This window comes from Helianthus annuus, chromosome 16 (genome assembly GCF_002127325.2).
Source record: "Helianthus annuus cultivar XRQ/B chromosome 16, HanXRQr2.0-SUNRISE, whole genome shotgun sequence".
NCBI lineage: Eukaryota > Viridiplantae > Streptophyta > Magnoliopsida > Asterales > Asteraceae > Helianthus > Helianthus annuus.
Window position 1 is genome coordinate 54,236,598 of NC_035448.2, and position 27,958 is coordinate 54,264,555.

General features: G+C 35.6%; 2 protein-coding genes across 3 annotated transcripts; one reads left to right on the forward strand and one right to left on the reverse strand.

The window, feature by feature from the left end:
• Positions 1-8,006: 8,006 nt before the first annotated feature.
• On the reverse strand, positions 8,007-23,400 carry LOC110918193 (glutamine--tRNA ligase). 2 transcript variants are annotated; one of them, XM_022162540.2, is made up of 22 exons: positions 23,206-23,400; positions 17,590-17,731; positions 17,187-17,309; positions 16,996-17,095; positions 16,805-16,900; positions 16,656-16,717; positions 15,888-16,067; positions 15,108-15,260; positions 14,932-14,987; positions 14,762-14,852; positions 14,152-14,238; positions 13,854-14,051; positions 12,865-12,963; positions 12,667-12,798; positions 11,805-11,941; positions 11,631-11,730; positions 11,441-11,536; positions 9,813-9,913; positions 9,214-9,319; positions 9,037-9,126; positions 8,368-8,497; positions 8,007-8,301 (listed from the first exon to the last, which is right to left on the reverse strand). In XM_022162540.2, exons 2-22 carry the CDS (start codon positions 17,698-17,700, stop codon positions 8,207-8,209), a joined length of 2,343 nt encoding a protein of 780 aa, XP_022018232.1. In that variant the 5' UTR covers positions 17,701-17,731; positions 23,206-23,400; the 3' UTR covers positions 8,007-8,206. The 2 variants fall into 2 exon arrangements, with proteins under 2 accessions (XP_022018232.1, XP_022018231.1); XM_022162539.2 differs by lacking the exon at positions 23,206-23,400 and adding an exon at positions 18,017-18,163.
• A 1,877-nt stretch (positions 23,401-25,277) lies between these two features.
• On the forward strand, positions 25,278-26,390 carry LOC110917017. The gene has a single exon (XM_022161638.2). It carries the CDS (start codon positions 25,317-25,319, stop codon positions 26,175-26,177), a length of 861 nt encoding a protein of 286 aa, XP_022017330.1. The 5' UTR covers positions 25,278-25,316; the 3' UTR covers positions 26,178-26,390.
• Positions 26,391-27,958: the final 1,568 nt, after the last annotated feature.

Here is a 27,958-nt window from a genome sequence, read left to right on the forward strand (position 1 = left end):
ATCTCTTCTCTTCATCCAAACCTTCTTCAAGAACAAAAAATACAAAATGCCATACGACTGGCATCAATATCTTTTTCTTGAAATTTTGTCCATCTCATGCAGCAAAATCTTTCTGAGTTACTCCCCTCTGATAACAATTCATTCAGTTTATTTGTTGGCATTTTACAGTGGGTGGTATTTAGTAGTATTTGGCGTTTGTTTTTTTTATTTGATTAAATGGAAGTTGCTGAGACGTATCATTTTATAGGATGTCTTTTTGGCGCCTAAATTAGGCGGTGCATTATTATAATAAAGTATTCGTCTTTTCAGTTACTATTTTGTAATTAATGTTTTTGATAAGCTTTATCTATGAAGTCTGTAACACGTCCCATCTTTCAAGTTTGGCGTTTTAGATTCTTCAGTATTACTGATTTTGTATTTACTGTTTCTAGTTACATTTTCAAGTTTGCTTTTTATTTTTTACTATTATTTTTTTATTTGGGTTTTTTATAATAATTTTTCAAAGTAGTTTTATTATAGTTTGGGAGTTTTTGTGGCGTTTAACTGGATGATATCGTTTAAACAAGCATTTTGGCTGTTTTGGCGTTTTTATTACATATGGCGTTTTATTATATAACAATTAACTGAAAAGGAAAATTAAAAAAAAAGAATACATAAACAATTGATCTTCCAAATCTTCTTTGTCTCTTTTTTTGAATCATGTTAACTGGCCGATTCGACTTTCATATGATTCCTTTTGTTTTTTTTTTTTGTTTTTCAAGTAGTTTTTTGTGTTGCTGTTTGGAAGCACACAGTCTGACATCAGCACCTTTTTCTTGAAGATTTGTCCATCTCATACAGCAAAATCCTTTAGCCAACAATCTTGAATTTTTACAATCAACGATGTTTGATTTTTCAACTTTTTTGGCGTTTTACCGATAAAAACAACGCCACGAAATAAGATCACCTTAAAACTAAAATTTTGATTATGCTAAAATCAATAATGTTTTGCTGTATGAGATGGATAACATTGTTAATCCTCGGTTAAGAAAGATAACTGACAATGTTGTCCACCCCATACAGCTAAACTTTATTGACAACAAACCTCAATAATGTTTTTGTATGTTTTGGCGTTATAAATTGGATGAAAGTTTAGGATAAGTCAATGAGATTTTACTCAATGAAATCACTTAAGGATTTTGTCTATTTCATTGAGCGAAATCTTACTGACAGCCAAACTAAATTTAAAAAAAAAAACGTTTTGGGTTAGAAGATATTTGATGTTTGGTTTTTTTGGCGTTTTTAAGGCGAATGGAAATATGGCGTTTGGGTTTTTGTGTGTGTTTTTAATTGAAGGTCTGAGATGTTGTATATATAGGATTTTTTCGGCGGTTTTTTTTAGGCGGAATTTAACTATAATTAAGTTTGGCATTTTATATTTAATGGCGTTTTTCTTAGAATGGTCTATGATTTTTGTTTTTGGCGTTTTATTTCATGAGATGGCGTTTTGTGTGGAATAGTCAAAAGACCCATTTAGTCCATAGATTGTTTTATTTTCTTGAGGATCTTTGTAGATCCGTTCATGAGATGGCGTTTTATTTCATGAGATGGCGTTTTATTTCATGAGATGGCGTCCACGTAATAAAATTGATGTTATTTACGAAAACGCCACCGCGCCAATCTAGTCCATAGATTGTTTTGATCGGACGATCGTTAAGCGTTCTCACCGTTCTCACACTTTCTACCGTTTTCTCTAAATCCCGACCTATAATATATATATATATATATATATATATATATATTTGCTAACTTTCAAGCTTGGTGTGATAGACAAGAATAGTGACATTATTGATTACAAGTAGTAAGAGCCTAAGAGGCTAAAACCTAAAAATATACAAACACCAACAACAATGCACCAACACAAAAGATACATATCACAAGTTTCTCGTATTAATTTTTAGAGAAAAATGCCCGAATAGTCCCTGTGGTTTCGCCTTTTTTCACTTATAGTCCCCAACTTTCTAAAATTACCTGAATAGTCCTCAAGTTTTCATTTTTTGTTCCCGGATAGTCACTGGGTCTAACTTCAGTTTGTTTTCTCTGTTAAGAGGGTGTGAAATGACAAAAATACCCTTTCCTTAAATAGCCAAACCATAGGGACTATCCGGGCATCTTCTTCATTTTTATAAAAATACCCTTTCCTTAAAAGGCCAAACCATAGGGACTATCCGGGCATCTTCTTCATTTTTATTTATAAAACCCCACCACCACACTTCATATTCAACCTCCACCCACCATCACCCTCCTCCACCCTCCACCATCGCCGGCTGCCGGTCATCCAGTGCCTCCGGCCGGCTGTCGGTCATCCTTTTAAGAATCTGAAGTGCACAAACAGACCAAACACACACATCTGAATCTCTCTCTCTCTCTCTCTCGTTCACCCTTTCCGGCGCCACCGCTGGCGGCGGAGCTCCGGCGACCGATTTCCGGCGCGTACCCCCCCTAAACCACACCTTCTGAACTCATTTCTAGTGTCGGTTTCTTGATCTGAGGCGCGGTAGTGGCAGATCTGATGTACAACAGCCGCAACGTGTGAGGTTTCTCTCCGGTAAGAACCTACAACCCGTCTTCTTCATCTTTTCTTGAGGATCTTTGTAGATCCGTTCATATTTCCGGTCAAAACATCTTGTTGCAGGAGGTTGGCGGCGACGAGAGACCGAGAGAGAGAGAGAGAGAGAGAGAGAGAGAGAGAGAGATGGAGGAAATCTCTGGCGGTCGGAGACTTGGACCGGTGGTCAACAACAGGGTTTAGACGGTCCTTGACATTATCCGACGAGTTCCAGTAAGGAACCTCCCCTATTGTTTCATTTTGTATTTTTTTTTTTGAAGATTTGATGAATAATGATGTTGTTCGGTTGTTCGAGATCGGTTCAAGCTTTCAGATCAGGTTTTTCAGCTTCGGTTCGGCATGTTTGGTTCAGGTTCAAGCCACGGTTCAGTCACGGGACTCTGGTTGCAGATTAGTTCCTTAAAAAACTTGTGCACTTCAGATTCTTAAAAGGATGACCGGCAGCCGGCCGGAGGCACTGGATGACCGGCAGCCGGCGATGGTGGAGGGTGGAGGAGGGTGGTTGGTGGAGGTTGAAGATGAAGTGTGGTTGTGGGGTTTTATAAATAAAAATGAAGAAGATGCCCGGATAGTCCCTATGGTTTGGCCTTTTAAGGAAAGGGTATTTTTGTCATTTCACACCCTCTTAACAGAGAAAACAAACTGAAGTTAGACTCAGGGACTATCTAGGAACAAAAAATGAAAACTTAGGGACTATTCAGGTAATTTTAAAAAGTTAGGGACTATAGGTGAAAAAAGGCAAAACCACAGGGACTATCCGAGCATTTTTCTCTAATTTTTATTTCCACATGGACCATTTTAGCAATCCAAATTTCCAAAAAATTTATGCTTTATAATGTAAAATGGGCATTGTGAGTTTTTCAAAAAAAATTGTATTTTTACACTTTTAACCCAAAATATTTAATCTTTTGTATTTTAACTCTTATAATTTTTTTTACTTTTAACAAAAAAACTTTTAATCTTTTACAATTTAACCCCCAACACTTTTTTTATTTTCAACTTTGGTCACTCATACATTTTATCTTTCGCAAGTTTTTTCGTTTTAAGTTTCATTATAAATTTTCCGAGTCAACACGCCATAACGTGCGTGTAGGGTTCAACATTTTTTCGTCTATTTTTTTCCTGGTTGACAGGCAGTCGCAAGTCGCAACACGTCTATTTTTCTTCGTTTGACAAGTTCGTCACAACACGTTGGTCCTGGATCGATTTAGTTGTTCTTTTCTAAGTTTTACATTTATTTATAATATTCCGTATTAATACGCTACAACGGGCGTGCGTGGTTCAATGATTTTCCGTCTGTTTTTCGTTCAGTGTTACTTTTTGCTTTTTATTTTATTATTTTATTTTTACGATCTCTTCTGATGTTGATGATTGCTGACAGTGGTGTGACATTAGTGTTATTTGGCACAATTTTACAAACGTATTTAACCTATTAAGTTATTTACTAATAATTTGTTTCGAGTTTACAGCTATATCTTATTTACTTAAGAAAAACTATTTTTTATGTGCATATTTTTATGTACGTGTGAATATAAATTCGATTTGCTCTACATTTCGACGTAAACTTTTTTTGGAAACGAGTCTGGTTAAATATAATACGTTTTCGTTTAAAATTCGGGTTGGTGTACGTTTCGAAGTAAACTTTTTGGGAAACGAGTCAGGTCAAATATAATATGTTTTCGTGATTTTTATGAATGTTTTGTAAATTTTGTTTCAATCCGAGTGGAGTCAAATTACGGTTTCTTTATTCCCTTTTTTAAAGCTCTAATTAATATATTTTGATTATACGTTTGTGTATGAATCGAGCCACATATAATACGTTATAATTGTATGGCATAAATTTGATTTCTTTATGTTTTGATCCAATCGCAATGCTTATATAGGTTGCACTGAGTTCAACAAGTTACGTCAAAATGCATGTTTTCATATAATTAACGCATCACATAATGTTTAGACTAATCTATTCGATGTTTGTGATGTACCCGTACTATAACGCGCGCATGTCTTTTTACTAGTTTACTTTTATTTTTCACCCAAAGGAAATAATAACCTTTTTGTCCTTCAATATTTTTTAGGGACATCTTACTCCTATCATAGACCTCTCTTTTCTTGATTTGCTAACAGGGCAGGAATCAATGTAATGTTATCCGTAGCAAGGGCTACGGCTTAAGTCCATATTCGTAGTATATTTTTTTTAGTTTTATACAAATGATACCCCTAAATTAATACAAGGATACCCCTAAGACTACACGGTGTGGGCGTTCAAAAATGGCGTTGTTGCTGCTCAACGCTGTTCACACCATCCCGTCCACGCCGTTATTGATTAGGCTGGACGAGTTTTTGGCATGGACATGGCACGTGGTTAATGGACGTGGTTGTTTAACCCCAACGGTTAACTATTAAAATTTAAAAAAAAACTTACCTTTTTTTAAAAATTCTAATTTTACACTATAAATACAACCCACTTCTTCATTTTTAAATTACAAACTCCACACTTCACCTAAATTTATACAAACTCTCAACGTCATTCCACTTCACTCAAAAAAAACCCGAGGATGACAACCGTTGCGTGGACCGAAGAAGATTGCACTTTGCGAGTCGTGGGTCGAAGCTTTGAGCCACCACATGCCGGATAGGCGCTTGAGCTGTCCTTTTTGGAGGACAACCCAACAACACTTTCAAGCCTATACGAGTAAGAACGACAAAACCCTCGACTCCCTCTCGTATCGTTTTAGGACAATCCGTCTCGATTGCGAAAGATTCGAGATGATCCACACCACCGTGGAGCTCGAGGGTGGTGATCTCGGGGAGGACGGCATCATTCAAATGGCTCTCATCAGCTTTAGGCACGTGCACCACCGTGAATTCAAGCTCCGCTCGTCGTGGGAAATCATTAGATTTTTTATTTAAATTATCTGTTTTTTAGTTTCGTATTTTTATTTTATGTAATGTTTGTGTTATGTATTTGTTTACTTACTAGTAATATTTTTATAAGTTTTTAATACATTTTATATATTTTTACTTATAAAATAATACAAAAGGTGTGTGACACGTGTCGAAAAAAGCCACGTTTACACGCCCCGGGCCACACCGTCCGTTTTAACACCACGCCCCGTTCTGACGCGTGGTCCACGTGTCGCATAATGCCCCATCTTCAAGCTCTTCCACACTATGTGGTCTAACCAACCCAAACTTATAAAATAAGGGAGCTCGATAGAAATATTGACCTAATTGATTAGATTAGCTCAAAAAAACACAACTACATATGGCGGCAACCTGGAAGAAAACCAAACGTCGCTTTGGCCTCTCGCTCAGAGTCAGACGTTGCATTCTTCGACCTTCGTTCTTGTTATTTTTATTAATATTGTATGATTGCATGATAAAAAAGATTTTAGGACACCCCTGATTTAACGGGCTAATTCCGCCACTATTTGCAAATGCACCACATGATGCATCATCTCTATATGAAAATAAAGAAATATGTTATTTCCTCGATTTGAAAACGTCTCACGCACTCGTATGTAAAGTTTAAGCCATTCCTTATGTTTATGTGCATACACTACTGACTACTCGTATATAAATCGATCAACAGTAAAAGTTTAAACTAAAATCATATTAAAATAACCGTTTTATGAAAAACCCCTAATTTTAAAGTTTGACTTGATGTTTACAGTAAATTTTTGTAAAAATATAATTTTTGAAAAGTTTAGACGTGATATAAGACAACCGGATGTGACAAGAAATAGTAAAGTACCTTACCTTTTTTTTTAACGGCAAATAATCTCACATGTAAACTCATCCTATTGAGACTATGTCCAATGTCGACTCCTCGACCGCCATGTACCTTATCTAACTAGGACACTTGTAAAAAGAAACGCATACTCATTACAATGAAACTTTGATGATTAAACTTGGTCTCATTTTGGACACAGACGTTAGTTATCAAATCCATCAACAACAATGATTCATCTAGAATATTGTACATTTTTTGGGTGTCTAATGGCTCGCACATCGGTATAATTGAACTTAGATTTCCAGTTTTGTGGTCCCCTCCCGTTCGGACTACATGATGCAAGTGTGAATATTTTGCAACAATTACAGTTATTTGAAGTAGCATCGCGGGGGTGAGCGTGTGGTAGGTGATGTGTTGTAGTATATATGCGGTGGCGTAGGTGGTAACGATGACGTGTTGGCGGCTATGTGATGGTGTAGATGGTAACAACGTGCGGTAGCGGTGCCATGTTAGCAGCTATGTGGTGGTGTAGATGGTAACAACGTGTGGTAGCGGCTGTGTTGTAGCAGCACACACGGGTTAATCCAATAAACTCTGCATTTTAGTTAAAAAAGTAAATAATTTACTCAACAATGTAAATCTTCAAATTTCTAGGGCGTGATTGAATTTTAACAGAATTGGTAGGATAGCTGAAATATCGAAATGAATACCAATCATTAATATTTTATTTATAGCAAATTGTACTGAAATGACAGATCACTAGATATGTTGACACCTACCTCACCACTCATTTGTCTACGAACAATAAAGCTATAAGTAATGCAACTATGAATCTCATGGAGAATTCGACCCAGGGTGAGCATTGGCAGCATGCTTAACACATGCAAGTTGGACTACCCGAGTACTAAAATCGCCACCACCCTCCTCTAGGTAGAAAACCAACTTTGCGTATCCACCATTTCCGCTTATTTACTTCTCATCCATCCACATCCACCACCGACCCTTGAATTGATCTTGACAACTACTGTTTCAGGAAGTATTGATGAAAATGGGCAACGTGTGTTTATTATCTGGCAATCTTCGTTACAGCATTCCAAGATTTGAACTTTATCTAATATGGTGGGTTTTCTATCTGTCTACCACCATGAGATTTTGTGGAAAAATTCGAGGAGTTTCGACAAAATGGATCCAATTTACTTGAACCATGAGCCTTGATTCGAGGGGGGGGGGGGGGGGTTGACAAAATGGGCACTATCTATTGTTTAACATGTTACCACCACACACATACTATCTATTGTTTAACATGTTTAATTTTTTTTAACACTAAACTAACATACTCTTAATCTACTCACATTAACCATCGATACATGCACTTTGCACAATTTAAACCCACCACCTCAAAGGATAGACAGGAGACACCTTACCACCACACCATGTCCCTTGAAAACAACTAACGTTTTATATGTTTCGGCTTTTAAGCAACACTCAACTAGCCTGGATAGTGATATAATCGGAAAAGAACTTGCACAATAGGAAATAGGTCAAGCCGCAAGATCGGTACGTCTAGCTGAAGGTGTTTCCGTATAAAAACAGAGCAACCATGACCCACTTAGACTAAACCCAAACCCACGAATAATTTAGAGCAGTTCCACACAAAATTGAACATCCCTCGCAAAATCCCAACATCTTTTGGATAACAAACAAAGTTTTAACCATCAACACTTAAGAACGTCTATTACAACTCTATCGTATAACATGAAAAACAAAACCCAACTGATTACATTAACTGCGTATTAAACATTTTTTGTGTTTCTACTTCCATTTTCAGACAAAAAAAGTATATCATAAGCAGACAAATGAACAATCTACTTGGTGGCTTTACCATAGTTGTCGCGCAATGTAACGGTCCTGTTGAAAATGAGCTTTTCGGGTGTTGAATCCTTGTCAGCCACAAAATATCCTGTTGACATAAACAATTCATATTTTGAAAAACAAAATTTCACTATGAGAAGGTTCTAGAACTTACCAAGCCTTTCAAACTGAAATTTATCGTCTACTTCTGCAAACTTGAGTGCCGGTACAGCATAAGCACAAGGAATTATCACTTTCGACTCGGGGTTTAAGTCATCAAGCCAGTTATCAAGTTCTCCGGGATTCTGATTCCAGTATTAACAACATGATTATTTTAATTAAAACAATGAAACTACACTTGAAGATTATCAAGTAATAACAAAACTAATATATTAGGTAAATAAAATAAAGAGTAAAATGTCATTTTCGTCCCTGAGGTTTGGCCAGTTTTGCGACTTTCGTTCAAAGGTTTGTTTTTCCGCATTTGGATCCAAAAGGTTTGAATCTTGCCATTTTCATTTGACTCGTCAACTCCATCCATTTTTCTCCATTAAGTCAGGGGTATTTTCGTCTTTTTTGTTAACCTAAAGGGCAAATCGGTCTTTTTCAGGTGTACTTGGTCTTTTTACATAAAGTGAAAAGGACCGAATTGCCCTTTAAGTTAGCAAAAAAAAAACAGAAATACCTCTGACTTAACAAAGAAAAATGGCCAGAGTTAACGAGCCGGATGAAAATGACAAGATTTTAAACCTTTTCGATTCAGATGCGGAAAAACAAACATTTGAACGAAAGTCGCAAAACTGGTCAAACCTCAGGGTTCAGCTCGTATATATAAATTACCAACCTCAGAAAGGAACAGTTTATCGAACAGTCTGACTTCCACCTTCAATGGGTCAACCCCAGGAGAAGGCTCCGCAACCCAATGAAGAACCCCCTGCATATCCAAAGTTTTTATATTAATAATATATTGAAAGCCGTTTAAATGTTAAAGAAAATGGTTGAAGTATCATTTATGACTTGCCTTTGGTTTCGTCTTCTTGAAAGGATCATACTCTGCGTGTATCTCAACAACGGTCTTTTTGTCATCAGAAAGCACCACTTCAGTACACTTTATAGGGAACGCATATCTATAGAGATATAACTAGCATTAATAAATAATAATAATAATAATAATAATATATATAAAAGGGTAAGGATAGTGTAAAAAGGGCCTAAAGTGTGAGAAGTGTAAGAAGTGTATTATAACACTATATATAATACTATATAACACCATATAAACACCGTATAACAATATGTAACACCATATAATACCATATAACACTATGTAACACTATATATCATTATATAACAAATATAACACTATAGGTTGTCTGATAACATGTCTATGATAGATGTATAGTGTTATATTTGTTATATAATGATATATAGTGTTACATAGTGTTATATAGTATTATATGTTGTTACATATTGTTATACGGTGTTTATATGGTGTTATATAGTATTATATATAGTGTTATAATACACTTCTTACACTTCTCACACTTTGAGCACTTTTTACAGGATCCTCTACCTATATAAAACTGAATAAACGTGCTAATTACAGCAGAATATATATTGCACCTGAGTAAGACAGTCTTTCCAGGAGCAAGTCCATAGTAGTCTTTTGAATCTTTCATCCTAAAATCGGTTTGCTCTATATAAACAACATTTGAAAAAGGAACCTGAATAAACGAAAATACTAAAATTATTATTTTTTTACTTAAAATAGAAGATACTATACACCAATTCCTGATTTTAGCAACCAACTAACTAAGCTACCAGAATAACAAGTAACAACACACTTTCTATGTTTTTGGGGAAAAAAAACAATAAGCATAGTTGTCGATAGCGAATAGCGACAAGGAACCTATAGGCTACGTAGCGAATAGCGACAAATAGCGACGGCTATTTTATAGATAGCGATTACACTAGTAAAAGAATTTTGAAAATTTTTATATGTATATTACATCAAAATACCCTTGTATATATGCTATTTTACATGTATATTTAACAAAAACCTATAAATCCAGCTATTTTATAGCTATATCTAATTGATATTAACATCAAAAAAAAAAAAAAAACTAACTGTCGCTAAGTTCGCTATTTATCGCTAAGACCCATATAGCGACACTTGGTCGCATGGCTACATAGCGCGCTATAGCGGTCGCTATAGCCGCTATTAACAACTATGACAATAAGCTTTTACTTGATTGCCAAACTACCTGGTCATTTGTCTTCTTTTTTAGAATTGTTTTTTTTTTCTTTTAGTAATGTTTTGACTTATTTAAATGAGTAAATTACTATTTTGGCCCCTAAGATTTAGTCAATTTAACTCTTTCAGCCCAAAAAGGAATCTTTTGACACATCAGACCCTAAGGTTGCATTTTGTAATAGTTTTGGCCCCTAACACTAACACTGTTACTTTTTTTCTGATAAGTGTAAGAGTATATTGGTTCTTTTAAACCTCAGGAGTCGTTTATGTAAATTACAAAGTTTTTTTGAATAACAAATTTAAGGGGCTACTTGTGTACTTACTAAAGTATTATTTATTATTTTGTTATTTTTACGATTATTATTTAATAAAACACATTATATATATACAAATAAATACCTATCTTCGTATACCGTTTGTTTTTAAAAAAACATCTTTTTTAAATAGTTGTTTTTTACAATTTTTAAAACCATTCGTCTTTTTAAAACCATTCGTTTTTCTAACCGTTTGTTTTTTAAAATCGTTTGTTTTCAAACCGTTCTTTTTAAAAACATTTGTTTTTTTAATTTCAGTAATTACACAAACAATCCCTGAGGTGTAAAAGTACTAGAACACCCTTACACTTAACAGAAAAAAAGTAACAAAGTTAGTGTTAGGGGCCAAAATCGTTACAAATTACAACCTCAGGGTCTGATATGTTATCTTTTTAGACCGAAAGGGTTAAACTGACTAAACCTGAAGGGCCAAAAGAGTAATTTACTCTAGTTAAATAAAATTACTTATTACTACTATAAAAATCAAAACTAAAAAATCCACACAAAAAAGACAAAGCAGAACATGATCATGAAAAAGAAAGTACATACGTGATCATGTAAAATGTTGCTAATTTTCCCAAAAAACGAAAGTCGGTTGCCATTCCGGTAAACGTTGTTAGTTGATTCAACTTGCTATTTAATACAAAAAGCCATATGATACATAAAAAGGAAAAGAAATTAACCTTGTAATAAGAAGACGCATCATCGTTTGGGGCATCTGGCCATTTCTTTGCATCGAGGTCTATTACCGAATTGGGTTCAAGATTAGTAATAACAACCTACAAAAAACCATTATAACGCCTAAAAATTCGCAATAGCAACATAATTATAATTTTGAATAATCAGAATAATTATACGAAAAAACATGCACACCTTTAATGGCTGTAGCACAACCATGGTACGAGAAGCTGTTTTATTTAGTTCTTCGCGTACATGATATTCAAGGCGTTCCAAACGTATCATACTACCATCACTGCAGACCAAAGTGAATCATGCAATTAAATAATTATTTGAAACGAACTTACAAATCACAAATTACGAAAAAACCTTCTGGTAATTCCGATTCCTCTAACGAAAGCATTTATTGCTGTTGATGTAACACCCCTACGCCTCAATCCCGCTAATGTCATCAAACGAGGATCGTCCCAACCATCCACATAATTCTCGGTCACGAGACGATTTAACTACAAAGCAATCATCAATAACAATTATTACATGTTAGATGTTAGGCCTGTAAACGAACCGAATGTTCATGAACTGTTCGTGAACTTGTTCGGTGGGAAGTTCGTTTATTTAATAAACAAATGAACATTAACAAAATTATTTGTTCATTTTATTAAATGGACGAACATGAACACACGTGTTGTTCGTTCATTTATGCTCGTGAACGTTCGTTTATGTCGTTTATGTTTTTTCTTTTATGTTCGTTTATATTTTTATAGATACATATGGAGTTATATTTATACAAATATAAACATAAAAGAGGCTTTTTAACTGCTTATACAAATAACTAATTGATAAGTAATGAAAGTAAGCTTTCCGATAGAAGTTATCGTAATTAATCAATAATTTTTATAAAAAAACTACTTTATGTCCGTTTATGTTTGATCATTTATGTTCACTTGTGTTGTTTCATGTTTTGTTAAATTATGTTCTTTTAAGTTTGTTTGTTTATGTTCATGAAATGCTTGTTAAACGAACGAACATAAACGGACACGAACATGCCCATTTTCATAATGAACGAACTCGAACAAAAACATTTGTTCGATTATATGTTCGTGTTCGGTTAAAGTTAAATGAACGAACACGAACATGCCTCTGTTTGGTTCATTTACAAGCCTATTATATGTAATTTAACTGTTTATACTATCGGCTTTTAAATTTATTTATTATTGTATATATAACTTACCTTACGCTTTGACATAACGGTGTTGGTGATATTCAAGCGTGAGTATTCCCACACGTAAGGCTGATAAAGGCTTAGTGCGTCCAGTAACCAGTAATATGAAGCACGTCTTGTTTCAAATTCAAGTGTACAAAGCTGCAGAAATACGTTTTAATATAATAGTAAATATAACCAAGTGAAAATGGGTCCCGACGACCTTACCGAATGTGTGATATCTTCAAGAGAATCGACAATGCAATGTGCATAATCATAACTAGGGTAGATACACCACTTGTCTCCAGCATGTGGATGAGGAGTGAACTGAAAAAAGATAGTCACTATGATAAGAACCCGAACTAAAGTAAAAACGAATGTCGGCCCGATTCGAGAGGGGCTAGTCTCCAATTTCAGATTACAATACAATTAACAATAACCAAACTCCATTTAAACAAGATCTAGATATAAATATTATAATTCTAATCAGAAGTTTGCATCCCACTCCCTTATCTCCTGAATTTTTGGATCAACTACCCCCTTTCTAAATGTTTGAATTCATTCCCGCCACTACCAACAGTTGGGTTCGTATCACACTATATTAAAATTAGAGTAAAATGTCATTTTCGTCCCTAAGGTTTGGCCAGTTTTGCGACTTTCGTCCAAAGGTTTGTTTTTCCGCATCTGAATCCAAAAGATTTAAAATCTTGTCATTTTCATCCGACTCGTTAACTCCGTCCATTTTTCTCCGTTAAGTCGGGGGCATTCCCGCCTTTTTTGATAACTTAAAGGGCAATTCGGTCTTTTTCAGGGGCTTACATAAAAGTGAAAAAACCCAAAAAGCCCTTTAAGTTAGCAAAAAAAAAAAAGAAATACCTCTGACTTAAAGAAGAAAAATGGACGGAGCTAACGAGGCAGATGAAAATGGCAAGATTTCAAACCTTTTGGATACAAATGCGAAAAATAAACTTTTGGATGAAAGCCGCAAAACTGGTCAAACCTCGGTGACGAAAATGACATTTTACTCTTAAAATTATCAAGTCATAATGAAGATAGTCACTATATTAAAATTATCAAGTCATAATGAAAGATAGTCACTATATTAAAATTATTAAGTCATAACGTGCATAATTGTTTGTGTAAAAACACTAATGATATACAGACACTCACATCTATAAACATATGTGTGTGTTATTGGAATAATAATACTACTTTACCTTAATCCGATATGCAATGAGATCATACATATTGAAATTATCACTTTGCATATCTTGTTTCATTCTAAGTGTAGCTTTTCCTTCTTCAATCAAGCCATTTTTCATATCATTAAAAAGCTTAAGTGATTCCGATATTGGCCTATCTCTCCATGGACTGTTCATCTTTTTCTCTCTGTATTCTTTTATTTCATCACCAGTCTACACAAAAAAAAAAAGTAATTAAACATTTAAATAACTATCTCAACCATCACTTTACGAGTTTGTTGTACATTGAGGCGAAATGTAGTGATCAGAAAACCTGGTGATCAACGTACGCATGACCCCTGCGTATAAGCTCAACTGCTAAATCATATAGTTGTTGAAAATAATCACTGGTGTATGTGATCTGCACACATATATAAATTTTATTAAGTTAAATGTTGTACGTTATTTAGAAATAGGTCTTGATCTTCACAATTACAAATTTATTATAGAGTAAAATGCAATTTTCGTCCCTGAGGTTTGGCCAGTTTTACGACTTTCGTTCAAAGGTATGTTTTTTCGCATCTGGGTCCAAAAGGTTTGAAATCTTGCCATTTGCATCCAGCTCGTTAACTCTATCCATTTTTCTCCGTTAAGTCAGGGGTGTTTTCGTCTTTTTGGTTACCTTAATGGGCAAAGCGGTCTTTTTCAGGGGTATTTGGTCTTTTTACATAAAGTGAAAAATATCGAATTGCCCTTTATGTTAGCAAAAAAGACGGAAATACCTCTGACTTAACGGAGAAAAAGGAATGGAGTTAACACGCCAGATGAAAATAGCAAGATTTCAAAACTTTTAGATACAGATGCGGAAAAACAAACCTTTGGACGAAAGTCGCAAAACCGGCCAAACCTCAGGGACGAAAATGGCATTTTACCCTTTATTATACCTTAAAAGGTTTCCATCCCATCCAGCTCACAATTTCTTCAATATGATCAATATATTCTTTTTTCTCTGCTTCGGGATTAGTATCATCATACCTACAAATTATAAATCCCAATTCCCAAGTGTATAAGTTAAACATAATTTAGAAAATAAATATTGTAATAATAGTCCTACCTCAAGTAGCAGCCACCGCCTCTTTCTTTTGCAAGACCGAAGTCAACAAACATAGCCTGCAAATACGCTTTAATATGAAAAATGGTATTGATTTAAGACAAACCTTTGCGAAAACAAAAAAAGGCAATCTAATAATGACGTGTACACTACTACATTATGAAAAAATGGTTACTTACCTTTGCATGACCTATATGCAAATATCCATTTGGTTCTGGTGGAAAACGGGTCAAAACTTTTCCACCGGTTTTCTTCAGATGTTTTTCCAATATTTCTTTTGAATTACAAGCTCTAAGCACAGGTCTATCACTGAAAAATACTTCTGTATGAACCTGTAAAACAATAATTAATAAAAATTAAAACTTGAGAAAATACACTAAAAATAGGGCTGCAAACGAACCAAACATTCAGCAAATAGTTTGTGAACAGTTCAGCGGAAAGTTCGTTTGTGTTCGTTCGTTTAGTAAATGAACGAGCGCGAACAAGAAATTTCGTTCGTTTAGTAAATGAACGAACGCGGACAAGAAATTTCGTATGTTTAGTTAAATGAATGAACATGAACAAAGGCCGCATTCGTTCATTAACGTTCGTAAACGTCCGGTAACGTGTTCGTTGACGTTCGCTTGTGTTCCCTAGTTCATTAGTGTTTTTAATTTTATAAATTATTTAAATACTTCAAATTTTAGACAAATAAAATATGTAATAAGTATCAGTGTATCATACTTTGTTCATGAACGCTTGTTTGTGTCCGTTTGTGTTCAAGCACATTAGTATGTGTTTATTTGTGTTCATGAACATTCGTTTGCATTCGTTAACTAAATTAACAAACGAACACGAACACGTTCATTTCCTTAACAAACGAACACAAACAGCAAATCTAATTCAGTAAGTGTTCATGAACAATTCGTGAACACATTCACTAAAAAGGGGAGGAAGTAAAAAAGAAATGTTAATACAACCTTATAATTCTCCTCCGGTGCAGGGAATATTAAATACGGATTGATTTCTTCTTCAACGGTAGTTTTCGTTTTATCTTCTTCTACTTTAACAACCTTTTCTTTCTTCTTTTTTACAGGCTTCTCATTATCTGCTGCAGTTTTTTCGCCAAGTAATTCAAATAGCTTTGTATCTATCAGTTGCTGGTGAGTAACACGTGAAATTTACATAATCATTAAAGTTATGCAATCAAACAAACATTAAAAAGACCTTTTCCATATAATAGCAAGACACCGTGCCGCATTTCCCAATTCAAGCAACCCAAATACTCGTACCGGTACCGAATCTAAACATAGTTGGGTACCGAATAACGTACTGAATATTATGGTACGGTACGAGTACGGGTATCGGTGCCGCCGTGTCGGTATTTCGGTACGGTACCCGTATTGGTACCACTTTGTTTTATATCTTTTGAGCACTCATGCGGGTACTAAATAGGTAAAATCAGTACGAGTACGAGTACCAATACAGTACGGATACCAATAAGGTAAATCAGTACGAGTAGTAATACAATACGGGTACCAAATAGGAAAAATCGATACGAGTACATAGAACATAATATCATAGAACATAATATCAAATTCATTCGTAATCAAATTCGGTAGCAGTACCATTTTTACCTGTACCCATATCCGTACCGATACCGAAAGTACCAAATACCGAAATCAATAAAACTGGGCACCGATACAGTATCTTGCTATTTCCAAAGAGAAAGAAAACGAATAAATTACCTTAACAATCTTTGGATCAGCCCAAGGTTGCTTCTTTCGTACATGAGCAAACAAATCACCAACTTACGCCAATTATCAGATTACAATCAGATTCACATTCCGACACAAGACAGTAATAGCTTCATATAGATTACGAAATTAAAACTCACCATTTGTTCGGTAGCGTTGCTCCAAAATCGCACTCTTTTTTTCTTCAAACATTTCATCAACAGTGTGTTCTATCTCTTCAGATGACACCTCAACCCCTGTTGCCAGATAAACGATTATATTCTAAATTTCTAATACCTAAAAACAATTAACAATAAAGATTCATAAAGTAAAAATAAAAGTTCAAACATACCAACTCCACAAGCTTCTTCAAATTTTCCGACATCAAGATCGTCTGAGCCAGTGACGGTAAGAAATGCGAATGCAGCTTCTAGTTGGGCAGGAGTTTTAATCTGCGATAATTAAGAGTATATGTATTTTAATTATGCAAATAGATTCTAACATTAAAAGTACGCATATCGTAACAGTTGTATATAGGCAAACCTTAGAAGAAACAACGTATTCCAGCAACTTGGGACGATGTACGAGAGCATTGGTAGGAAACTTTGTAGCAACCGTGTAAAGAAGATTGCCCGTAGACCGTTCACATCCATCGGTGACATTTGCCTGCATATATGTTATTCATTATATTCTTATCTTTCTGTGGTATTTGAATATATGTTTTAAGATTTAATAATTATACATTACTTGATGCCAACACTAAATGATGTTGTCATATATTGTGTTATCATACAATTGTTATGATGGTTATAAACTTAAGTTGTAAATCCTGCGATTCCTAAACATTACTTTCACAGCTTAAAATCACACATACACCATAATGAAATATGAATTAGAATTTAGAACCAATTGCATGTAGTCGTAATATCATTCGTATCCAATTTACCTCGTTAATCACGGCGACAAGATTCGTGGTGACTTTATTGTTGGCGATTGTGTTTTCAGCTGTGCGTTTATCTAATCCGATCTTCAAAAACAGATCAAGAGCCTCCACCATTTTTTTCACTTTGAAATTACTCCAAAATTATCTGTTACATAAATCATTGTTGAGAAGTTTAAAATTAACTTAACTGATTCAATTTGTGCTTAGAATTATGTAATCAGCCACAGTAACAGAATCAACACAGATAGATTTAATTATCAACCGAGTAATCATAAACAAAACATAAGAAGTGACATTTTATTAGCTAATAAATTGAACTCGACTTAACTTATATTCAAATCAGTTTTACAAATCAGCGAACACTTGAACTAGTTATTAACATTTACTACTAACAGATAAGCAATTAAACTAGAAATTCGAACTTAATTACCTCGATTCAGATAGAAATATAACACGGTGGCGAGAGTCGCCGGAGAACAGGCGGAGAGTCGCCGGCGATGTAACTGAGAGTTGGGGATTGTGAGACTGTGAGGGTTTTTGAATAATATTGTGTTTTTCAGAAGATAGAGATAATGGGCTTTTGGAATTGTGGGCTCTTTCTATTCTGTGGGCTGCCGGAACAAAGTATGGATCAAACAGGTAAAGTGTATTTATTTATTTATTTATTATAATAAATAATTATCATCATCTTGACCTCACACGCAATAGGAAATTGGCGACTAGAAATTATCCCAACGAGATCGTATGGACCAATTGAGGTGACGTGCTGATGTTTTATACAAGCTTCTTCACAATCAACAAAGAAAAAGACAAATGAAATGAGGACAACCTTTTAGAATGGTAAAAAAAGATGTGGTTATAATCATATCAGGAACATATGGGTTTGGATAAAAACCTGCCCAATGGGCCTAATATGGGCCACACCTAGCTCCTGTAAAAAGAGAGTTGGTATTTCTCACTTATAACTTTTAGGCTAAATTACGCTTTTCGTCCTTTATGTTTGTATTGATTTACAATAGATGACCTTTAACTTCAATAATTACAGTCACAATCCTTTATTTGAAAACCTCATTACACCTTTCGAGTTTCGTCCTTTAGTAGTAACCAAGTTAAAATTTTAAGTTAAGTCTGGCCATGTACTTTGCACGTGAGGGTAGATTGGTAATTTTACCCATTTATTTAAAAAATTAAATTAAAAAAATATTTATATAAATACACATATAACCTAACCACCACCACAGCACCACTACCTTATTCAACCAACCCCCACCACTTTTCGTCTCTCCACCCGCAACCTACCACCTCTACCCGAAGCCACCACAACCAATCCCCACCACATCTGAACCATAACCCCAAAGTTTAACACTTAATCTGATGTGTTTATACTTTATGCGTATTCTCTCAAATCATATTCATTAATCTAATGTTACATCTGAACCACAACCCTCGTCTTATCCAAGCAGCCATTACCACCATCACCACCTGTCGGTTGCTGCCACCAACACCACTTCTTCTCTGTCTAAACCCACCATACAAATATTACACTCTCTTTGGTTTGCATTCAATTTCAAGTTTCAATTTTCAATAATAAAATCAATAGTTGTTATTTTCCAACCAAAACTAAATAATCAAGTGGTTGATCTTTTATCTAATTTATACCGGTCATTAACGGCCGACACATTGCTGACCTCTTTCTTTCTCTTCATCATGTGTATTTGTTCCTTAAAACCCATAGGTACTAACCAGCAATCAGTAACAATCTGCCACAAAGTAGTAATAATCTACCAGCTGGAAGCTTCAGATGATCATTAATAGGTGAACCCTAAAATCTTTTTGTTCATAAATCGACGGAACATTGTTGCTCGATCGGCCACCTTATGACGGTCTTCTACGGACCGGAGGGGAACAAATTATTGTTCATACATGAGAACAAACTGGTGGCTGAGGGAGACGAGCCACAGAGATGAAGCAAAATGGTTGAGGAAGACGATGTTGACGTGTCTAGGGCCAGATATTCACTTTGAATGTACAGCTTGTGGAAGAACCCTAATTTAGAATTAGGGGGTGAAAAGAGGGGTTTTATAGGTTGGATGATATGGTAGATGGATGGACATAAATGCCCTTATGTGATAATCACATGAGCTGATTTAACTTAAAATTTTAACCTGGTTATTCTTAAAGGACAAAAGGTGTAATAAGTGTTTCAAATAAAGGATTGTGACTGTAATTATTGAAGTTAAAGGTCATCCATTGCAAATCAATACAAACATAAAGGACGAAAAATGTAATTTACCCTAACTTTTATGCTTCTCCCTCTTTCTCTCGATCTTCTATATATATATATATAGAGTAGAAGTTGGGTGGAAAGTCTATTTTTCCTAGAAAGTCTAGGAAGGAATAAGAATTGGACATGTGTCATTGAGGGATTTTAAGTAGAAGGGCTATCATGTAATTTCACATTTTAATTTTATTTTCGGAATGTATCTTCATTAACTAAAATTCCATGATTTTCGGAATTTTTATTATTTTCGAATTCAGATCTGGAAGTCAATGTGTTCATTAACTAAAATTCCATGTCACATTACATCGCATATACCATTGTTCAGAAGATTACTGGAATTTATCAGCATATTCTTGGTGCTGTGTTTTAACAGTTTACAGGGCTAAAGTCAATTTTTTTTATAGATCCCACAATATAAAGAGGTAAAACACAGGGTATGAATCTGATTGCTGTTAAAACACAACTGTATGAATCTGAATGCTAAAACACAAGTGTATGAATCTGCTTGCTGTTAAAACACAATTGTATGAATCTGTTTGCTGTTAAAACACAATTGTATGAATCTGAATGCTAAAACACAGCTGTATAAATCTGCTTGCTGTTAAAACACATCTGTATGAATCTGGATGTTAAAACACATCTGTATGAATCTGCTTGCTGTTAAAACACATCTGTATGAATCTGGATGTTAAAACACATCTGTATGAATCTGCTTGCTGTTAAAACACAACTGTATGAATCTGCTTGCTGTTAAAACACATCTGTATGAATCTGGATGTTAAAACACATCTGTATGAATCTGCTTGCTGTTAAAACACATCTGTATGAATCTGCTTGCTGTTAAAACACATCTGTATGAATCTGTTTGCTGTTAAAACACATCTGTATGAATCTGAATGCCAAAACACAACTGTATGAATATGCTTGCTGTTAAAACACATATGTATGAATCTGGATGCTAAACCACAACTGTATGAATCTGCTTGCTGCTAAAACACAACTGTATTAATTTGCTTGTTGTTAAAACACATCGTCAAGAAAACGGAGATGATAAGAACAATATTTGAATGGTGATGATGAACTCGGGGATGGTGGAGATGGAGAAGTGTTTTAATTTGATCCGGTGCTCTCCATCGTTTCTAAAGTTATCTTCTTCCATGATTGTGGTTATTTTTGGTAGGGATTGGGGTTTCCAAGATGGGTTTGGAGAGAGAGGGAAAATCGCTTGAATTTAGGAACTGGGCGGTTATCTAATTGATTTAAAACACGGCCATTGACAAAATTGCCCCTACTCATTTAAAACAATCAATTAATTAAACTCAAATATTACAAGATTGCCATTGATTTAATCTCAACCCTTAAACACACCAATCGGATGGACCAGATCGCTTCCTAGACTTTCTAGGAAAAACACACTTTCCGTGCGAACCCTACTCTATATATATATATATATATATATATATATACATGCTAGCATGGATTGTGTGTGTGGACCAGGGGTGTAAACAAGCCCATAGGCTTGAGAGATATTCCTTATCAGCTCGGTTAAAAGCTCGAACGAGTCGAGCCTTAACAAGCCCGAGCCTGAACTCGAGCCTGAAATACAAAGCTCGTTTAGACTCACAATCTCAAACGAGCCCAAACAGAATTTTATTTTTGTTTATATATAACAACAACAACAACAACAATAATAACATTCGCGAACCGAGCTCGAGCGAGCTTTTACTTGTTTAAGCGATATTGCAGTGAGCTCGAGTCGAGCTTTTAGCTCGTTTGAGGTTGTTCTCAAAATAGCTTGAGCCGAGCTCGAGCTTTGGGTTTTACTCGCGAGCCGAGCTCAAGCTTCATAAAACATAATGAGCTGAGCTCGAGTTGGGCTTGGGCTCGACCCGGCTCGTTTGCACCTTTACTGTTGGAGGATGTTTGCGGAGGCTATGGTTAGGACCCCTTCTAATTGGGTCATCTCAAGTTACAATTACAGATAAGTTCGGTTAAATCTAGATCCAGTCCATATGCTTTAGTGGACATCCAATCGATGCGATCAATTTGTCAAATAAAAAGACATGAACGTGATAGGCCATTTGACTAAGAGGGTGTTTGGGATTACGTTTTGAAGTGATTATTTGATTAGTGCGTTTGTAAAACATAAATAATCTAAAAATGTGTTTGGATGAAAAGTGATTATCAGTCTCCAAAACGCAGTTTTGGAGAAGCATGTACCTACATGCTTTTTCAAAACGCAGTTTTGAAAACGCAAAATCTATTTTGAAAACGCATAATCTATTTTGAAAACGCAACACCAAACACCCCCTAAGAATTGACTAAATTGATGACTATGGTATTGCTAGTAACAATCACTAATTTTGTTGGGTGAGTTTAGCTCGTGAAAAGATTTTAGCAACCCAGTAGTAACACAGTGAGCATAGATATATTTTGGTTTTTAACTCTCTATAAACCCATACTAACTTATAACATGTATGACAAAATATAATATACAAAATAGCCACCAACAACAGTTTAACAAGAACCTATAAAAAATATGTCCCTTGTCATGGAGGACACAACACCACAGTAAACATGTTGTTACCACCACATTCGTCCATCATTAATCTGTTGTTAGGTAGTAATGTCAGTTTATTTGGTCCACTCTCCATAGGCTGACATATTTTAGGAGCCTAATCGAAGATATAAAGGGGAATATAATTTCAATCAAAAAGTGATCTCATCTTAATGTGTAACTTATCACAAACAATTTATTATAAACTACTAGTGAACATGCATATTCTATAGAATATATATATATCAATCACTACCATTTAATATTCTACATCTATTCATTATCAACAAAATCAACCAATTAGTTTAAAGAATCATTAAGACAAACAAGTGAGAAACAACACGAACTTTAAATAAAAAATTGCGAGAGTTCGTAACATCAATATCAGTAAATGAAATCTACTCCATAACACTATGCGGTGTGGGGAGGTTTGGGTTAAGGGCATTGCTCGACACATGACAGTTGTGGGCTCCACAAGTTCACACCCAAAAAAGTGGGGTGTGGAAGGGGCGTGGCCAGACGGTGTTGGGGTGCCATGTGGCACCAAATCCAAGCCAACAGTCCTATCTCACCAGCTAATCCAAGCCAGCCAACTCATCTTACCTCCCGCCCCACGTCAGGCTCCAAACCCACGCCAGCGGACAACGCCGTGGCCAATGCTGGCACGGTTTGGTTTAGCCAGCGTTGCTTGGCATCCCCGCCCCAACCCACGCTCCACACCTTGTGTTCTAAGCATGAACTAGGAAACAAGAATATAATTATATAAAGATAGCAAACATACCACAAAAGTAGAAAAAAGAAGAAGAAGTTTAATCCACACCCGTCAACTATTGTCACTATAGATTTGAAAGCTCCGAACTTGATTATTGAATATGTAAAAAATTGAAAACCTGATCTACTTTGCTTGGGGGTTATGGAATGATTATTGAATATGTAAAAAATTGAAAACCTGATCTACTTTGTTGCTTGGGGGTTATGGAATTTTAGTTATGGGGGTGGTTGTAACATATTCAACATTTCTAACCTAATTTATTCTTAAAGACACTTTTGGCGTGACTTACACGTTTATATGATTCTAAAACAAATATTCTTGTAACCTGATGAGACACATAATATATTATATTAACACCTTGTGAAGTTATCATGAAACTACTATTTATTGTATAAAAAATTTAAAAGGTTACATTTTGCAAAATGATTTTTAGAATAACATCACACCGTTTGTTACACGTCCAAATAAAGTCTCACCTTTTTTAGACAATAAGGTGGTTTTCGTGTTAAATAACTTTAGAATATATGTACAATAATTGGTGTTATTTTGTCAAACAAGTGCCGCATTTGTCAAGTCCATGTTTCATTGAATTTATGAGTATGCCATCATTACTACCCTAAGAAAAATTATTTCTTTCTATTTGTTATTTCATAAATCTTTTATTATTCAAAACAATATAACATTTTTTACTTAACTTTTTTTAAGTTATCAAAATGCATGATATAACATTACATTTATGGGCTTGTGTTTAGTCTAAACATGTTCAAACTAGTTGCCTCTTAAACACGTTTAGCTAAATTTGTTGTGTTCGGTCTACTGACTAGCTTACAGATGTAATTATCTAATCTACGTACATTTAACATATGGCGTGCTCATGTTAACCTATTAAAACACGTATTAGACCGGAGGGTATGGGCTCCGTCCTCCGGCCCGTCCTCCCGCCGCCGCCCCAAAAAGACCACCCCCCATGCCCGTCGTCGTCCCAGCCCCGTCCAAATCGTCCTCCCCAAGCCGATGATGACGGGCCAACTTCCTCTCTCCTCACACACACACACATCTATACATACATACATACATACATATATATATATATACACATATACATATACATATGCATATATATATATATATATATATATAGGGAGCCGCTGGAATGAGAACCACCTCGAGTTGTAAGAACCGCGAGAACTACACCCCACGGAGCGCCGTTCGCCATGATTTTTTTTTACAAGTAGATGTGTATATTATAAACACAGCCGTAAAAAATCATGGCGAACGGCGCTCCGTGGAGTGTAGTTTTTTACACCACAAGTTTGGTGAAAAAAAAGAAAAAAGAAAAAAATTAAAAAACACCAAACTTGTGGTGTAAAAAACTACACCCCACGGAGCGCCGTTCGCCATGATTTTTTACGGCTGTGTTTATAATACACACATCTACTTGTAAAAAAAAATCATGGCGAACGGCGCTCCGTGGGGTGTAGTTCTCGCGGTTCTTACAACTCGGGGTGGTTCTCATTCTAGCAGCCCCCTATATATATATATATATATATATATATATATATATATATATATATATATATATATATATATATAAATATATGTATATATATATATAAAGGGGTTCATCCCCCACCCTCTATATATATATATATATATATATATATATATATATATATATATATATATATATATATATATATATATATATATATATATATATATATATATATATATATATATAAAGGGGTTCATCCCCCACCCTCTAGGTCCATCCTCTCCAACCCTCTGCTACGTGACGATGACATGACGGCTCATCCTCATGAAAATTAGCCTCCCATACCCACTGTTGTTATCATTATCATCTACGTATTCACATTTGGCTTTTAAAAGTATGTCAGGTTAAGGTTCTTGTGAAATTATCGACTCATTTAACACCATGCATATATTTTAATAAAAAGAAAATATTTTTATTACATAATAAGTTGTGCAGTCTTTTATGATCAAAGTAAATGTATTAAATCATGATTTTAATACCCACCCCACCCCACCCCCAGTCCCCTACCCCCACCCCCACCCCCACCCCCCACCACCATCTCAATCTCTTAAAGTCTTTAACTACAATGGTTTCCATTTGTGCTTCTTTGCATCTTCACATGGATATACAACTCATGCTACCCTCACCGGCGACCACCACCACCACCCCCTACACCACCGCACCTTCCACTCCTCACCACTACCCCAATTACTACTACAGCGCCCCAACCAGCCCAATCCACACCACCTTTCACCACGACAACAACGATAACGATAACGACTACGATGACGACGACGACGATTTCGCATTCGATTTCAGTGGACAGCTAGAACCACCGTCTATCTCCGCAGCCGACGAGCTCTTTCACTGCGGTCAAATCAAAACATCAAACCCCCTCTTAACCCATCACCATAACCCCCCAACATTTTCCAAAAAAAGCTCCAATTCTTTCACTGCGGCATTTCATCAAACACCTGGTGAGCAACAAACCCAACCCCCTCAAAACCCACGTGAAACAACGTCCCCTTTCAGAATTTCCGATATTCTATCCGAACAAGATAAGTTAGATACCAACAACAATCAGAAATATTCTCTGACATGGTACAATAGATGGAACCTGAAGAACCTGTTACTGTTTAGAAGCACATCAGAGGGTAGTGCGAGAAGGAGGAAAGAGCCGGTGAATAGATACGCGAGAGTAACGAAAGGGGATGAGGATGTGAAGAATTCGAGCTTTCGAAGCACGGAGAGTTGTGGGTCGAGTCGGAGAATGGTAAGAAGGGTGTCGGCCCATGAGATACATTATACGGCGAACCGGGCGGTGGCGGAGGAGATGCGGCGGAAGACTTACTTGCCGTATAAGTCCGGGTTGTTAGGGTGTTTGGGGTTTCGTAATAACATCGGTGTCGGTACCACCAGTAGTGGTCATACGTTAAATATATACTAGTTGTTTTTGTTTATGGATCATGACAAAAAGATGTTACGTAAAAGTAACTATGTGTGTTTTTACTCAATAATTGACTCGTTTTTATCTCAATGATAACTTTGTAAAGTTGTTTTGAAATGAGATAAATGAAACTTACTAGGTTAGTAGCAGACCGAGTTATTTCTTCGTTGTTGTGCGACTGTTATTGGTAACGGAAATGAAAGTTATGAGTGACAATGATCATGTTGTAGCGGTCAATGAATTATAGTTTGGATTGCTAAAATAGAAGTCTTCTGCGTCATGCACTCTATCTTTTCTCGGCCATTGGATGTTTCGTGAATCGCATTTCTAGGATAACAGAAGGGTTTTTTTTTTTTTTTTTTTTTTTTTTTTTTTTTTTTTTTTTTTCTAAAGACGACGTTGATGTCCCTCACTAAGTGTAGTGACATGTGTCCCATATGTAGATTATAGAGTGTTTTCTTCTATGCCGCATTCTCTAATGTGTTATTATGATAATCGGTGGTACCACATGTCCACATGTGTTGAATAGTAATCTTCGTCCTTTCTTTGGAATAAACCAACTATTTGAGACTCCAGGTATGTTAGATGACCCAATTGAAGTGATCTCATAACGGTTGTAAGGTGTGGAGGAGGCTCACCATAAGGGGATGTGTTTTCACGTAGATAGCCACGTCATCGGGTGTGGAGAATGAGCTCAAGGGATGGGTCTAAAGTGTGGTGATGAGCCTTCTCTTTTTTATTTTTTATTTAAATTCAACAATATGTAACTTAAATAAAACATTACATAACTTAAAAATTAAAACAATACATAACTTAAAAAAATTAAGATAAAAAAAATACTAGATTGCTTAGAAAAAAAAAAAAGAACCCTTGAGTGTTGGAGTGTAGATGGGTACGGAGAAAAGGTTTGGATTTGGGTTGTATGGATCCATGGCAAAAGTTAGAGAGATTTTTTTAAAAAAATGGTAGAGATTTTATAAAAGAAAGAAAGAGTTTGGTAGATTTGTTCTTATTTACAAAGAAAGTAAATAATCTAATTTTTTTAGAAAAATACACGTTATCAACGGCTACATTTGAACATGGCCCGTCACCACCGGCTGCCGAGGACAAGACGCTCCAAGTAGGGGGCGGTGTGGACGACCCACGACGATGTCCCCAAACCGTTTGGCCTAAGAGGCGTGGTAACATTAGATAAAAAAGAATCATAGGCCTGGGTTGCACCTCTAGTACTTTTCATAATTTAAAGGGGAATTGGCTTCTAATAATCCCATCTAGACCTTATTGGCCATTAATAATCCCACCTCAGAATATTCCCCCCACCAGTCCCACCTTTCACATATTTTTCCTACAATGGTCCCCCGTTAAAAAAACTTAACGGAGTTAAGCTTTTTTCCAAATTACAAACAGATTTTTAGGGCTTTTGACTAAAACGATGATACGAGTCCATTGATGTAAACTTACTTTGAAATGGTGCTCCAAGTGACTTGATTTTGGTTAATTGGAAACTTAAACACCCGAATTGAAGGGTCGTTTTCATCGTTTGGAGCACTGTTCCGAAACAAGTTTTACATCAACGGACTCGTATCGTCGTTCTAATCAAAAGCCCTAAAAATATGTTTGTAATTTGAAAAAAAAGCTTAACTCCGTTAAGTTTTTTTAACGGGGGACCATTGTAGGAAAAATAGGTGAAAGGTGGGACTGGTGGGGGGAATATTCTGAGGTGGGATTATTAATGGCCAATAAGGTTTAGCTGGGATTATTACAGGCCAATTTCCCTAATT